Genomic DNA, 17,016 nt, shown 5'->3' on the forward strand with positions numbered 1-17,016 from the left:
ACTGTAAAAATTGTTGTTGTTATGTACCCAAGACAACATTTCAGTCACAAGCTGATGTCCAGGTGTTATATGAGAGGTGGCTGCAGATACCATGTGACGCTTTAAGCGAGAAGTCTTTGCTGGAAAGCCTCTTTGTGGACATGTGACAGCAGCTCGCTGGTCCCTGACACGGTCCCCTCGCCTGAGGCGGCCTGGTCTTCAGCTGCCTCCCTGAATGCTGATGTAACTCCGGGGTCACAGCGAGCACAACCCAGAGGATGGCTCTCTCATTCTGAAAACATCCCTGACATGATCAGAGCGTCTGTGTGTGTGTGTGTGTCTGGAATGGTGGAAAGCGGCTCCACCCTGCATGGTATGAATGTTTTTGCGGGTGGGCGACGGCGAACAGAGCTCTTCAGGCTTCTGCAGCTTTGTGTGTCCACCTACCTGCACCCCACACTGCTAATGGAGAAGAGATCCTCAGAGAGGGTAGGGGGACTGGTCTGTTTGACCTGTGGAATACATTGCCACTGGGTCTCGACAGTCAACTCTAATAACTATCGATTCAGCAGTTTGTGCACAGAAAGTTAAATTGCATTTTTTTTTTATATCACATTGCAAGAAATACTCTGGAAGCCCCATCACCCTCAATGTTGGTCGCACTCCAGGCTTTGGTTGCCAAGGTAACCCTCTTGTATAGTTCCCACCCCGAATGTTTCCTAACAAGTAGAACAATTCAAATATTGCCAGTGTGTGGGTGCAGCGAGCTCTTCTTCGCCTCACAACTGTCAGTTTGAAGGGTACGGTAGCATCAACGTCGCCGCTATCGACGTGGTGGATTTCGGGGTAGGAACCAAAGTTTTTCTTGTGGTAAATATCTGGGCACCTTTGTGTTTGCGTTATATTCCAATCAGCTGTAAATTAGACTTTCTGAATGCGGTCCTTGTGCCACTTTACATGCAGCGGAGAAAATCGACGGAAACATGTCCTCCTCCTCCACACTAGGTGGCGATGTGTGTATTTTCAGCGGGTTAATACAGCCCCCTTTCCAGTTGACCTAATACGTATTATTTATTTATTTTTATTTTTATTTTATTTTCATGTGCATGTAAACATACTGAGTGTCTTCCATTGGCCGTCTCCTCAAAGTTGAGGTTACTTGAACTCGGTAACCTCCTGACCCTAATGCTTCATCCGCAGCGAACACGCTGTGGGAACAATTACATCTGGGTAATGTTTGCAACAAACTCTGCAGGGCCCAGTTGTTTTGGGAAAACCAAAGTAAAACAATCAAAGCCATATATTTGTGGTGCTGCAGGAACTTTGATAGGAACCAGTGGACTTGGCGCTACGCGAGGGAATGTAAGGAAGCCAGGAAGTAATTAGTCGCCAACATTTACACACCATATTTACCTTTAATTTTTATTTTTCACGGCCCATTACGACTCTGCTGCTAAAGGTTTTGGATAATGTAATAACAGCGTCTTTGGCCTGACACCACATCTCCTGGCCGGTGACCCTTGGCTCACCCAACAATTAACACGTGCGCTACATCTTTTCCTGACATTTTTTTTTGAAATTTAAAGTAGAATAGTTGCAATTTTTATTGTAAAACGCGCACATATCTGCATGTGTGAGTGAGTCATGGCTGATCCTTGCGTTGCCAGGCGACGCCGACATGTAGGTACATTGTTTTCATCACACCCGGCCACACATGCAGACTGCCCACACAAAGTACTACACTTTACTCTGTTCGGCCAAGCTCCGCATACGCTAACAGCACCCAGAGGATTCACAGTGTTGAAGGGTTGAGCCATCCGCTGTGTGTTCTGGAGGTGGTGGGGGGGGTGTACTTCCTGGGGGACAGGAAGTCCCAGCTTCCGGCCTTGATTAATGGGAGGGAAAGTCGGATAACGCGGATGGGGGGCGCAGAGGGGCCTCCCACACACACAGAGCCCCCACATTTCACCTTGAATGTTGACCGTTGTTCCCTCCAGCTTCCCAGCAGAGAAACATTCGCGCAGATAAGATCTGAGCAGCTCGTTTCAACACCTCAGCAGATTCTGTGACAGTCAGAAGGAAGAATGTTTGTTTATTTCCCAAGGCCCCCCCCCCACCCCAACCTTCCCCCGTTTATGTTTTGTTTGCGAACGCATGAGGGTCAGGATCCAGTAGAACTGGTGTTTCTCAACCGCAAGTCACCGGTCAGGAGTCGCATCAGGGCGAAGAATGTAAACAGCGAGCGGAGCTGGACTCCTCAGAGCCGGAGGAATGCGGCGAGCGGCTCTGCAGTCGCTCACTAATGGACGCCGGGCTCGTTGCTGGACGTCAAAGGAAGGACGGCTGCACCTCGTTGCAGTGAATGTCGCCGAGACAGAGGGAGAAAGTGGGGTGTTGGGAGCAAAGGGGGGAGGGAGGAGCGTCGGGAGAGAGGTGCTTTTTAAGACTTGGTGTTGTCCTCCAGCCCCCACAGTTTGCAGATAAGTTGCCGTTGCCAAGGTGACTTGACAGAGAAAGGGAAAGTATCTGGCTGTGTTTTGCCTGTTCTTGTGCAGGGAAGGTTTAGAAGCCAGAGGCGCAGATAAGATGATTTTCAGTCCCTCCTCCACAGAACAAAAGCGGTACGCATGATATACTGCCTTAAATACCCCAGGACACTCTCTCTCTCTCTCTCTTTCTCTGGCTGCTGCATTCACTCCAAAAGCTAAAGCCTAAATATGCGAAACATGCAGCAAGAGGAGGAGAAAACACCCGAAGGTGGTGGTGCTTCCCACTTCTAAATCATGAAAAAAAAAAAAAAAAGAGGCGACACATCACGTTCAAGAGGAAAAAACTCTTTATGTTTATTAGCCATGAAATTTCACATTGTGAAAAAAATCACATGTACAAAATAATGCCATAAAAAATAGAAATTAAACTCTTACATGATGAGAGAGAGAGAGAGAGAAAAGAAACGGATGCACGCCGACAGTGTTTTCTGTCCAATTTTTTCTTTTTTTTTTTGTTCTTTTTTTTATTTGCGCTCGAATCTGAGACGGAGGATAAGAGGAGGGCAAGAGCAGAAATGGGAAATGCCACTCAGCAATTAGGTGCAAATTGAAGGGGCATTCATTACTCGCTGTTGCCGGGGAAACGTGTGCTCTATGGGAAAGAAACGCTCTTATCTGATTGGTGGGAGCTCAGAGGCTCCGTGCTCAGTGGTTGGAGGAGGTCACAATGGTCTCCGCAGAGGTCTCGCTAATGAATGGAACTTTTGGGTGGCTTAAGGAGGTGAACTAGCATTAAAGGGGCTGTTAGCCACTTCACCCGCCCTCCCACCACTACTCTGAAAGATTTCAGTTCATGAGTCCGTGACATTTGAAAAAAAAAAAAAAAAGACACCAAAACACCACCTCTTACATTGAAACTCAATGATTCCATTAATATTCAATTGTAAAACGTCAATGTTTTGTAGACGGACACAGACAGAAACACTGATTATTTCGTAGTATTTCATATGCAAGTTGTTTTTTTTGTTTTTTTTTTAAGACATTCACTGTTTTTTTCTTTTCTTTTTTGGTCTTCATAAAACTTCATCAGCAATATGTTTATTTTCTTTTTTTTTTTTATGTGCATCAATGACACTATGGTGAAAAGCACTGTGGTGTCTGCCCTTAACAACGCGCAGCTCACTGGACCAAACCCTTTCCTCAGTGTTACGGTAAAGAAGACTTTTACACTCAACGCGGCTAAGTTAGCGCATGTGACCGTCCCTCCAGCTGTCCTCAGGACAGACAGCTGCAAAGACCGTGGCATTCTTAACCATGTCCGGGGGTCGCCCTGTGATGTCCCTCCTAGTTAACGGGTCACACAATGCGTCGTTCAGCTGTAGTTTTTTAAATCTCGTTTCATTGCTTCAGTTGGGCTCCAAATTGGGCCGGTTTAAGGCAGGTTTGGGCCCAGGTTGGAGCCTAAAAAGAATCCATCGGACGCAGTGTTTGACGCGGTAGGGACCCCATGACCTTTGCTAACGACTGCTTCACGTCACCAGTAATTTGAGCCGTTCTTCCTCTTCCATCCACGCTCTCGGAAATAACTGAGGTGCACCTCCGTGTCTTTTAAGAGAATGAGACTGAACTGTGCAAAATGCAGCCCCACTGAGATCAAATAGAACACAACACATGGCCATGCATGACACAACCCCAAAAAAAACAACAAAAAAAAAAAACATACATTCACATATGAATGCAGGCAGAGAAGAAATAAATAGGATTAAACATATTACAGAACAGAGTAACCATTGCCATATAAATTAAGACTACATTGCAGCAAGAAGAAACTGATGAGATTCTCAGTTTGTGTTAAGGTGACAGGATTCCTGCGACCACGGAGAGGAGTTCATGCCAGTTTGTACTGAATCACGATGAGTGTGCATGCTCTTAAAAGGGTTCAGCCGTGACTCAGCGAGCTTTTACAGCATCTAAGCGTACAGCTCAATGTGACGGCGCTCCTCCCGTAGCGGGCGCGTACGGCGGTGGGGTCGGTGGACGGCCGGGCGCTAATGCGTCGCTGCAAAACAGCAAACACGTAAAAGGTCGTGACCCGGAGGCACCTGGGACCAACTCGCACCGAACCCCCTCCCCGTCCTCCTCAACCTCAGCTGGTGTCTGGTCGTCGGGCGCCTCGTGACTCGCAGTGAAAGCCTTCGTAAGAGGCGGAGGTCTCCGTGTCAGAGCTGTCAGACGTCGGAAATAATCGAAAGTAAATACAAACTTATTTAAGAGGGTATAGAAGTGGGGATTTGCTCCTTCATTGTGCCTTTTTATAAACCTATGTTCAGTCTTTTTGTTCTTTAGCACACCGATCATTGCATTCCCCCTTCTTCAATCTAAACATCATGCTATACAGTATTTTTTTTTTAACATTATTATTATTATTATTACCATAGAGAAAAACATCGATACAGATCCTCACAAGCCTGTCACGACTAAACGGGACAAATGCGGGTTGTGTGATATGTTTGCGGCGCTCCTACGGCAGCATGAAAGCGAAAGGCAGGTATGCCACACAAGGTCGCCTCATACAACAAGCAGCAGTTTTGTTTGGTTTCTTTGCGCGTCCGCCTCGGCTTCCTTTCTCAGAAACGAGACGGGGGGAAGTGTCCAGCCGTCTCCGGCTCTGCATCGCTGCGACGTCAAAAATGAATGCGGGTAGCTGTACATCACTGCTCGGCGTCTCTCTTTTCCCTTTTTTTTTTTTTTAATAATTTTTTTGAATTTTTTTGAATTTTTTTTCAGGAGGAAGAGAACGTGTGCTTCTTCACAGTTGGGAGACCAGTAGATGATGCAAAACAGGGAAATCTAAAGGAAGAGAAAAAAAGAATGGCTTGTTAAACAGGCTAATAAGATGTGCGGAGATGCCTGAAAGCAAACTGAACCTTTTTGAAAGGTGACTCTTTGAATTATTTAAAAGAAGAAGTACAAGAGAAGCAGAAACACATCTTGGGGAACTAAGATCAGACATAAAAAAAAAGAAAAGAAAAACCTTTCAAAGTGTTTCCCTCTGTTTAAGAGTCAGGGTGGAGAGCGGTATTTCTGTCGACATATGTTGTATTGGATTGCATTTTATTTCCTCACTATGATCTAATAAACCACACACTTCAGAGCTAGCATATATCATTACATCGCACAGGTCCCTCTAATGTGTCCATCCTGGATCTGCTGCTAGACTAATACATTTGGCAAATCCGCCCACTCCGTTTCCTTAGCACAGCCTGGCCTTTATCCAGCTTCTTATCTCCCCCTCAGCCTTCTACACTTTTCACATCTGCCTGCATTTTACTCTAAGAGTTTCACTTTGACCTTTCCATTTTTAAAGCTTTTACTTAATACGTTCCTATCTGTGCATCACACGCTTGGCAGCCTACACCGTTTTTTTTTTTATTTATTAAATGTGAATGTAAAACTGTGTCATCTCCGTGTGGAGGTGGGCTTTTCCCATGCCTCTGCCGGAGGACGGGCACATGACGAGTGAACAAATAAACCTTTCTTGCAAGGAGATCGAAACGATGTGCGTGCCTTAGGAATATTACTTGAAATCCAGAAGTGTCCAGGCATGGGAAGCGACGTGCACGGTAATACAAAAAAATCTATTCAATTAAATTACAATATATTACCTGACCTTTAATGACAACGTCAGCGAACACGTCACAACTTGTTGCCAAAATTTTCCACCAAAGTTGTTTTTGAGTCCCACAAGAGAGGGCTATTCATACGGACATTTGTAGTTAACATGACCCCGTTTGACTAATAAACATTTCTTATTATTTTCCCAAATGAATCAAATTCCCTTCCACTTCATTATTTGAAGAATTTGGACATTTAAAGATTGAGACTTTTCCCATAACTGTTGCCTGAATTCAAAGTTAGAACCAGCATATTAGGTTAGCTTAGCTTAACTAGAAACGCCTAGTTTAGCCATATCTGAAGCCAACAAGATTCACCTATTGATCCAACAACTGTTAAATGTTATGTTAAATCATTTCTTGGCCACGATTGTTAACCTCCTGGAATTAAACCGGAGCTCATTGGCCGTTGGTTGTGGCATTGTGAATCCAGACCTGACATGATGGAAAAAGCTTTTATACACTGTCATGTGTTTGTTTTGGGCCGTCAAATGGAGCTAGCAGATGTCCCGATAATGCACATCTGAGCTGAGACTCCCTGTTCTGTTTGACGGTCATTGTTTACAGTCCCACTAGTAACTTGAGACCAGAGCCGGGGAGATGAGAGACAACATCTGTGGCTGCACGTTTGGGTTCAGTTAACAGTTTAAAATTCAGTTTGAAATGTTTGCTTGGCAAATGCCACTCGTTAGGTTGTTTAATAACAGGTTATGCCAAGGGGTCCCGCCTCTTATGCTCACTAGAAGAGGAAAAAACTGTTTAACTGTATGCAACCAAAGAAATGAGATTAGTCAGTGCTACTTAGGGCAACAAACATACACTAGAAAGGTGGAAAAGTTTTATCCCTTGCTTATACCTTGCACTGATTAAGCCTGTAGACCCATATAATCTAGATGTCTAGACTCTTTTCTGGTTTAAAAGACCCCTTGAATTCAGTTTCATTCTTACTGACTGTCATGGCTACATTTAATTAGTCATCAGATCAGTGAATCCCCCTACATCCTGTAACATCATCCCGTAAATATGGCCACCATTTACACCCACTGAAAGAAATATCTTAAAAGGAAGAATCTCAGACAAGCTGGAATTGTTCCCCCGGGAAAATACAGAGAGAACTTGTTTTTGGTCTCACAGTCTCCCTGTGTGAGGTCTAACTTCCTTCCTTTCCCTTTCATTCCTTAGCAGTCAGCATCCGTTACCATTCCTCCACTTCTTCACTGTGTTCAGTGAGTAGACTGTCAGTTGCCATGACAGACAGGCGCACAAAAAAAATTATTCTGTGTTAAATTACTGGCGAGATTATTCACTTCATTGAACGCTGTGTTGCACTGGCCTCGAAGTAGTGCAAACCTTTTTACAGAGATGAGTCACTGAAAAGAAAGGGAATAATAAGTCTTAAAAAATATTCCATCCTGCAGAGAGGAGGAACATCAGACTGTTTGCTGGCATTATCAAATGGGAAACGGTGCAGAGCTGGACAGCTGGGGAGTCACTCTACATTGCTCCTTTGAATTTTTAGGAGACCAAGGGCTGCCAGCCATTTAAAAAAAAAGAAGAAAAAAGCAGAAAAATGGGAGGACTGACTCCATGGGTATATGTGGGAGCCTCGGTGTAGGGATTGTGCGATGTGATGTGATCGTGACCCTGCACTGTGCAGAAAGATCAGGTTTGCCAGCTGACTAACCATGCTCCACATACGTCTGGCCTGTTTATCATCAGAGCTGGAGTTAGAATAAGCCCATGAAGAAGACATAGATGGAAGCGGAGTTGGCAAGGGGTAGGGCTGTGGACATCCACAACTCTCAATCCTCACTTCCCCTCGCTGCCACTTCTCTCAGTCACCTCTGCCTGTAAGTGATGATGAATGGTTTCCGACACTGCGTGAGTTGCAGGCTTGCCTCCCTCTCACCCGGCGTAAAGACCGTAACCTCATCAAAGGAAGGCAACTGAGAGTGGATTAGCCCCGCCAGAGTGTTGTAGCCTGCTGGTGTGTAGGCTTGTCTAATTGGCAGACCCCCTTTTCCCACTTAGAAAGATTTCCCCCACAGGAGCTATAAAAGTATCCTATTCTCTTTCAATTACCCTCTCTGTCCTTCAGCCCATCCCCACAGCCACATAACTCACTTAACTAACGCACACAAGCCCCTATCAGTTCTCTCCGCTGGTCTATCCTCCCTCCCCTGGGTATCCCTTCTCTTTTCTGCTGACAAGCCTGTTCCGGAAATCTCCAGAAAACACCTAAGAGACCCTAAATCAGAGCCTTAACCGTAACAATATTTATCAGCACTGTGAAACCAAAAGAGGCCAGTGCTTTAGTTTGAGCTTACCTCATGGAGAGGGTGCAGATCGAAGATTTAGGACTCAAGCAGGTAGGTGTTTCCAGGTGCTGACAAAAGCAGTAGGAATGAGTGAGTATGGCACAGTCGTGATGCTGTTCCACGAATCCAGTGTGGGGTCATAGCAGTCCAGAGTTTTACACCGCTGTGTGCCAAAGTACCCGCCCACCACATACAGTTTATTCCCCGATGCCACGGCCTGGCAGCTCATCCGCTTGGCCGTCACATCCCCCACTTTAGTCCACTGGTAGGTCTCGCTGCTGAACTTGTACGCCGAGCATGCCGAGAATTCGGTATCCCCGCCCATGACAAAGATCTGGTTGCCCAGCACGGCCGCAGCTGTGTAGCGCCACGGTTGCGGGCAGGATGCGGGCACAGTCCATCGGTTCTCCTGTGGGTCGTAGCACTGCACCTTGGGCAGCTTGTCGTGGGTGACGCTGGTTCCTCCGAAGGCGAACAGCTTGAGCTTGACGCTGACTACTGCCGCATTGCTCACGCCCTCTCTAAGAGGAGCCACCATGGTCCACTTGTTTGCCACTGGGTCGAACTGCTCCACCTGTTTGAGTGACACTGACGGAGAAGCTGGGAGGCAGCCAGTTGCTGCAGTGTGACCCCCTACGACGTAGAGGCAGTGTTTCAACTCTGCGGAGCCATGGCCAAATCTGGCGATGAGCATGGGCGCTGCCTTCGACCATTCCTCGTGGACAGTGTCGTAGACCCATACATCTTTGGACACGCCATTCTCTGAGCCCCTCCCACCAGTGATGTACACCTTGCAGCCAATAGCGCAGGCGCTGAACTCCTTCCTGGGGCTGGGGATGTCAGCCTTAGGGATGATCTCTTTGGCCTTCTGGTCCACCAGGTACAACTTGTCACACATGAAAGTCTGCCCACCCAGAAGAAAGAGCGCGTGGCTGGTTTTTCTTGGTCGTGCACATGGGCTGTTTACAACACCATCGTTCTGCAGGATCTTCAACTTACAGCGGATGGCTTCATCCACCAGCTCCTTGCTCTTGGCCTGGGCGTTGATCAGTTCTTCTGTCGAGACGTTCTCCATTAAAAAGATGGCCGGCAGCAGAGCTAGGCGGACGGTTCTCAGGAGCTCTGGTAGATGGCAGTGCCTCCTTTCCAGGTCATAGTTGATCCAGTTAAGGGCGGCTTCATAAACAAGTCTCTCATCTTCTGTTTCTAGCTCCTCGTGTGACAAAAGTTGCACCACCATATCTTTGGGCAGCTGGAGGAAGTCCTCTGTCTTGCAAATAGCAGGGAAGTTGCTGAGACACATGCCCCAGGAGAGCTCTGACAGCTTGGTACACTGATGGGCGTCAGACAGCAACAGCATCCCAAGACAGTTGGACGGGTGAAGGTTTCTCTCTAAGAATTCGGCGCAAGCGTCGCGAATGTCCTGAAACTCCAACATGTCCCCGGCCTCCAGTAGTGACTCTGCATTCTCCTCGTTGATGACCACGCGTGATGAGTACGCATAATCAAGCAGAAGCTCTAAAACCTCCGGGTGGATGGAGTCGCGGAAGTCCACCTCACTGGCCTGGCTCTCCCTCAGGCCACCACTGAACATGGCCTCGAAGTAGCGGCTGCAGGCAGCCAGCACGGCGCGATGGCAGGGAAAGGAGCGGCTGCCAGCATGAAGCAGGACGTCCGTGAAGAGCCTTTGCTGCCGTAGAGAGTTGAGGTGCATGAGGACACTGTCGGCATAGGAGGACTTGTGGAAAAGGTAGATGTTCATAGAGCCGGTGCTGGCTCGGGACTTCCGGTTCTCATGGACGCACACGGACATTTTCATTGAATCCTGAAACAAAAAAGGAAAGAAATTGTTCTCTTTAATGCGTTTCATTTTTAATATCCAATACATTCAGTTCTTTAAACGTTTAAATATAGCCATAAACTGACTGCACAAGTACACACTGTGCTATTGATGCGAAAATACAACACTAATATAACAGAATAACATTTAGCCAAAGATGACGTGAATGCAAATTGCAAAACAGCTCGCATCTGGGAGCTATGAAGGTCAAGTAGAAAATAACTGTCTCCTCACAGAGTCTCGGAGGCCTTTACACTTTTCAGCTCTAAGGAAAGCTACCCCCCTATCAGAGATGGCATGATTTAGTAAGTAAGGGTCCCTTTTGCAGAGAACACTTAAGCAGCAGCATTCTTTTAAGCCTCTGAGAAATGCACAAAATTTACTTCCAGGAAATTGCAAGTCCTGTCTTCTCAGAGCTCACTTTCGTTCCACCCAATTTCTAGTCATGTCAAGTGTCAAGTCCCGCGCTCTATTTACAGAGAGTCCCAGCCTGACCTTGTAAATCAACAGCTGATACATTCCTTGAACAGACATTTTAATGTTTCTGGCCTGCTCCACAGACTATAGGTCTCTGCTAACATTTTGATAGAAGATTACTCAAGAGTAAATCTGCTCCATGCCATATGTATCCCTTTTACGTATCAAAACAAGCTTGTTGCTAGCAAACAACTGCAAGTGAGGACACCTGCCAGTTACCATGAATTCCAACGCAAAAGAGGTTTGGAAAAACCATTTAAAAAGATTCCAGCAGCATGATCTATTCCTCTGCCCTCCGTTTATACGCTCAATAATAACCAACTCTGTGGAGCTTCACGGCTTTCAACTGTATTCATCTATACGCACCAATAGGTGTGAGCATTTTTGAAAGTTTTTCCGGCTCACAAACATAATCTTGTGTAAGTGAAATAGGTCCAGCTGTGGCAGTGAGCAAATGTGTTCTGAAAAATCTACAGGTGTTTGATGCTCAAAAAGAAAGATTTTTCCCTTCATGAGAGTTCAAAAGTTCCTGTGTGTCATAAACGATTCTTTTATGGTCAGAGCTGCGGAGAGAGGAGGGCAGTTTCCATTTTCCTTAAGTTGCATCATCTGCTCAGAAATCCTCAGAATGCAGTCTCATGAATAAGCAATCAGGCCTGAACCCTGCAGGTACAAATACAAGTCCAATGGGGATTTCTGGCGAGCAGTGCCACTCATAGCTTTAGCTTCATATCTCACTGAATACTGAATTTACTGAATTTCTTTCATGATGCTGAGAGGATATTGCCTCTGATGAGCCACTGTGCAGCTGTCAACTGTTTTTTTTCTCTAGCCAACAACACAGGTTTTAATAATATCTGCATTGTCAGTTGGAATATGTTTGCATACTGATGTTAGCATTTAACTTAAAGTAGCGCCATGTCTAAATTCAACCCCTCACGATCAATAGCATGGCTGTACACTCTTGTTTTTTGTACTATTCAAGTTTAAATAACTTATATGAACGTGACCAGACCACAGTTATCAATCATTTTAAAGGCAATACAACACAGGTAGATGTTGCACTGGTGTTCCCAGATTTCATCTGAAAACTCTTAAACGTGTCTTTAAAACGTAGGAGCATTTCCATCTCATAATAATACGAAGACGAATGTTATTCATCAAAAGTTAATGAAACGCAAAACCAGCTGCAACCTTGGTTCGACAAGATTTATTACATTCCAGCAGTGACAAAACTGGCAACCCATCATCCCCTGGCCTCCGGCTCAGCTATAATGAGAATATCCTCGCCGTATCTCTCACCTGCACATGTCACCACCTACACACTCGCACACAAACCGAAGAAGCTCAGGATCTCAAGTGTAAATAGCTCGATTTGAATAAGTGGCCCTAATAAGCCAGGCACTAAATTGGAGAGCGTGCGCTAATAATTAGCATGTTAATAAGTGTAACCTTCGCTCGACAGGGTTTGAGAGTCAGCAAATCATTACACGGCAAAGGATGATGCAGTGTGGTGATTTTCTCACCGGGGGGGTTGAGACAGTGATAAAACTGTAATTAATTCGACGTCGTTAGAAACATTTAAGCGCCGCCACGATAAAGAGGCCAACCTGGAGTGTAGTTTCGGAGCAGCCGCTCTCGCTTCCAGAGTTTCTCTGAAAACGGCAGTGTCATGCTTTGCCATTATCTCATCTTGATAATGGCAAAGCATGACACGGCCTCGTTCTCAGAAACGACAGAAAACATTTTTTGTCCGCGGTCCAAGCGACAGTCCAGAGTTTCAAAGAGCGTCTTCTCAAGCATTTCATCGAATTAGAAAAACTTTTTTATCTAAATGAATTTGCCTCGGTGTCTAAATGAGGGTAATGCTGCTCTCATACATAGAGGAGTTCTGCTTGGGTTATCAATCATCAAGGCTGTGCAACATCGCTCACTCAAGAACAGGAACCCAGATATTTTTGCATATTAAATGATAAAACATGAAACAAAGGCTAGAGATCCTGAACTCCACGTGTTCATTCGTGTGTCGTTAATAATGTGTTGTTCGTTATAAAATGTACATGTTTTTTTACGGTTTTGAAGCTGTCTGTTTATGTTTTTAGTGCATAGGTTTTTTGGTGAATGTTTTATTCAGTCCTAACTCTCGACTAACCTTGAAATGTGAACCTACACTTCAAACATCTACTGTAAGGAGAGTTTGTTGCAGAAATCAGATATCACTGCTTGAATTATTGCTTCACCGTTGACGCGCACAGCGTTTGAACGCTGACGAGTCCAAACTTTCTGAAAGTTTTAGGGAATAGTTATCAGAACCTGGCTGACACTGACAACATTTCCTCCACCGGACTGAAATCACTCTTATCAGAGATTACAACTTAACTGTTTAAATGGACGCTAAATAAAATGATCTGATAAGATATTATGTGTTTACACGGCCCAGTGCATCACGCTTTGCTGACACTCGTCTGAACAACTGGTTGTTTTGCTTCCTCCATGTTTCTGTCCCTCCTCATCACATCACCTGGTGTTTACCCCACGTGGAGAAAAGACGCTCAGAAAGAGTGGGTTTATTCCAGCCAGAGAGAAACCACCAGTTCAAGTGTTGACACAGTTATTTGGAGCTGATTTAAGGTTTGCACCGCCCCCCCTCTCAATCTGATTGGGTCGGTCGGTTCTGATTGAGGCCTTGTTATTCTGATTGCTAGTTAAATATTACTCTGTTATCTTGACGAATATCTTTGTGTAGTTTACCAGAGAAGTGTAACCAAATATGCAAACAGGGATTATTTACATGACATGTATGAGGAAATAGAATAAGCAGGAACTGCTGAGCTTCCTTTTTAGACTTGGCCTACATTTTCTTTTTATCCCAGATCTGAACTGATGCCTCCGTTGATTTGGCTTCTTTCATGTGTGTCCATGGCGAAGGTGTCACAGCAAAGAGGGTTTGTCCTCATCATGTTAATGGTTAGTTTGATGTCTCGGTATTTATGGACAGAGAAATCTAATTTTGTGGAATGTCCCTTCTTTTGTCACACAGCGTAATAACTTCACTTCCTGGTGATGTTTTTCAGGCAAAACAACACACGGCCCCGGACACTTAGATATTTATAGCCTTATGAAACATAATTTGATAAATGTAACCATTAATTGCAGCCCTAAGTCGCTCTGATTAACTTCCCAGACTCGCCTCCTGCTACCAGAGTAGTTACAGCAGGGCCAGAGGACGCGTGTGTCTTGTTTCGGCTGTGAGAGTTGTCATCCTCATCCCCTCACAGAAACCAGACCCACAACCGCACGACCAGAACAGCTTTACACTAACGCGCCGCGCTCGGAGCGCACACATGCAGCCTCTGGACTCCCGTCTCTCTGAGGCCTGGCTGGCTGCAGCCTGCCTTCAAAATCATTGCCAGGTGTTCACAGTCAACCATGCAAGTCAGGAAAGAGGGATGGGAGGGAGACACTTCAAAAGTAAACACTGCGCTTATGTGGACCTATCTGTACATCTGCCACAGAGAGAGGGAGGGAGAGGGAGGGAGAGAGAAAAAGAGAAAGACAAATGCAAAACAAAGAGGAGGACAGAACAGCCGCTAGTCGTGTGCATGTTTGCAGAATTACTAACAGAATGGAGCTGGTAGTCAAACCGGAGGTGTTAAATATGGACTGGAACAGCTGAGGTCGACTATATGAAAAAAAGCATTTTTTTAAAAAAAATGCACCATAATCAAAGCACGAGGAACGAGATAAGTAATATAAACGAGTCTAAAGGGATAACATGAAACAATCAGCCCGTTCTCCTGCTCTCTGTTGTCTCAGACACAGCCGCCGCCTCCTCCTCCTCCTCCTCCTCATCATCATCATGCTTTCAGAATTGGACGCGACAGCTTTTAACTCACAACAATCTATCAATAAGATCTCACATGTTTGTGTGTGTGTGATTTATTCGCATTTTTTTTTTTTTTACCTCTTTGGGTGAAAGCAGGAGTTCAATTGCGTCCGCCGTATCCCTCGAACATGCCACTTCTGAAAGAGCCACGATGCAAGCCGTGCGCTCGGGGAGTGGAACTCCTTGGTTATTCCCGAAAAAATAAAATAAAAATAAAACAAACGTATGCAGCCGGGGTGCTCGGTGTCAGATGAGGCCGTTATCGCTCGTCCAGATCCCCGATGAGTGCGCGTAAATAAAGGATCGTTTTGCGGTGAATGATGAGCCGGGATGTTCGCGTCTGCCTGCGCCGCCGTCGCTCCGGTGCTTTCTGTGACGGTCCTCCTCCTCCTGCGCTCCCACTTCTCTCTCTCTCTCTCTCTCTCTCACAAATCAATGGGTGTGTTTACAGCGAGGAAGGGGGAGGACCGTCACCTCGTGCAGGGAGACAAAGAGGGGAGTATGCATGAAGATGTGGTGTCCCGAGGCAGCCCCCCCCCTTCCCCCTTCCCCCCCTCATCCCTCCGTCCCTCTTAAAAGAAAGTAGAGCTATTTTTTTCCCCCAGTTGCTCGAAAAGCAATCTGATCATTTATTTAAGAGAGAAATGTTAAACTCTGGCCGCTGCAAAAGTGCGAGAAGCGTTACGTGGTTTATTTTTGAGTCTCACTTTTATTGTGAAAAACTGCATCCATTTAAATCTTTAGGCCTTTAGTAGAAAACTCTAAGAAGATTAGAAAATGAGTCGGAATTTGGTGTGAACCTGAAACATGAGCCACGAGTCTAATTGGTTTTATTTTATTGTCCTATTTTTAAGTTTAAATGGCAAAAAAAAAAAGAAGATACTTTATTATGTGAATACCTCAATGACAAAACCAGATCCAGTGATCAAAATTAAAGGTGCTGTGTTTTTGTTTTTCTTTGTGGGCTCATGACACACTTTACAACAATAGCATATAGGAAATACCACGAAGTTTGACTCACAGCGAGTTAAACATTTAGTCCTATAGCATCATAAAGGCATTGCGGCTTTCTTGGTCAGCCGAGAACGGGAAGTCCAACTTTATCCCATGAGCTCGTCGTGTGAATCACATCTGTGGTGACGGCTCATTTGGCTGTGACCGAACTCCTCGGTGGACCCTCGAGGCCTTTGTGTTGTTATTTTGTTTGTTTGTGTGTGTGTGAGAGAGAGATGTGCTCATGTGTTGTGGTGATTACAGACTCCTCTCATCCACTTTCTGTTCCCGTCAAGACAGAGTAATACTGTGACTACAGCCTCAAAGAGCAGGCAGTGAATGCATCATACGTGTGACAGGAGGGCCACCTAGTGGCCGGAACTGGACACAACATGAAATCATGGATTAAGTTAATAAGCATCTACTTTTCTTATTGCTACTGTTTTATATATATATATATGAATCAAACATTTTTTTTTACACCTATATTGGGTTTTAATTTTACATTTTCAATATATAGTCATTGTGTTTTATTAGTTACATTAAAACATTAAACCCACTGATTGGAGAAGTGAATAACATTGATCATCTCGTGACAATTTAATGTTCTTTAATGTAACTTTTGGACCTGGTATTCATTCATGTGGATGTTACTTGGACACCTCCGCCCCATAGCAATGACATTCCCTGATGTGGCACACACAAAAATTATTTAGGTACAAAAAACAAAAACAAAAACAAAAAAAAAAAACATGAAAAACGGCACAAGGTGTTGACCTGGCCTCCAAATTCACTAGATCTCAAACTGATCAAGTATCTGTGGGATGATCCGTAGATACTTTCCCCCACCCACACAATATTAGGAAGGGGGTTATAATGTTATGGCTGATCGGTGTATGTTATCACACACAGCTGGGGTGAGAAGAAAGCAAACTTTTATTGTGACGCAATAGTGACACCTAGTGGACAACATCTGTCTGTGCACACTAGACTGTTGATACACCAGCAGACCTGAGAGCATAAGAGATTAATTAGGTTTTTAGAGTATTTTTAATAGTATTTTTTAGAGTGTAGAAGTAACCGATTTACTAAGTTTATTGAAAGAAAATGTTTATCTTTTTGTAACTGATGTCTGGTCTCCATTTTATGTTGTGATCCTCAAACTAAAAAAATCCCATTCCTAATGCTAATAATTCAATTCTTCTTTTTCTGCAACTCACAGAATTACCAGCAAAAGAGCTGAATCAGCAGGACTGTGTAAAGTCAGAAACCTCTAATATCCTCTGGCTCTGTGCAAAAATACTAATTCTAATTATTATACTTTTAATTTGATCTAGTATAATAATTAAAGGTTTAACTG

At 44.8% G+C, this 17,016-nt stretch overlaps 1 protein-coding gene across 1 annotated transcript; it reads right to left on the reverse strand.

Annotated features, from left to right (window-relative positions):
* Positions 1-2,797: 2,797 nt before the first annotated feature.
* On the reverse strand, positions 2,798-15,073 carry enc1 (ectodermal-neural cortex 1). The gene is made up of 3 exons (XM_047570520.1): positions 14,742-15,073; positions 8,470-10,285; positions 2,798-5,318 (listed from the first exon to the last, which is right to left on the reverse strand). Exon 2 carries the CDS (start codon positions 10,277-10,279, stop codon positions 8,504-8,506), a length of 1,776 nt encoding a protein of 591 aa, XP_047426476.1. The 5' UTR covers positions 10,280-10,285; positions 14,742-15,073; the 3' UTR covers positions 2,798-5,318; positions 8,470-8,503.
* Between the last annotated feature and the right edge of the window lie 1,943 nt (positions 15,074-17,016).

The sequence above is a fragment of the Mugil cephalus genome, chromosome 19 (assembly GCF_022458985.1).
Source record: "Mugil cephalus isolate CIBA_MC_2020 chromosome 19, CIBA_Mcephalus_1.1, whole genome shotgun sequence".
Taxonomy (NCBI): Eukaryota; Metazoa; Chordata; class Actinopteri; order Mugiliformes; family Mugilidae; genus Mugil; species Mugil cephalus.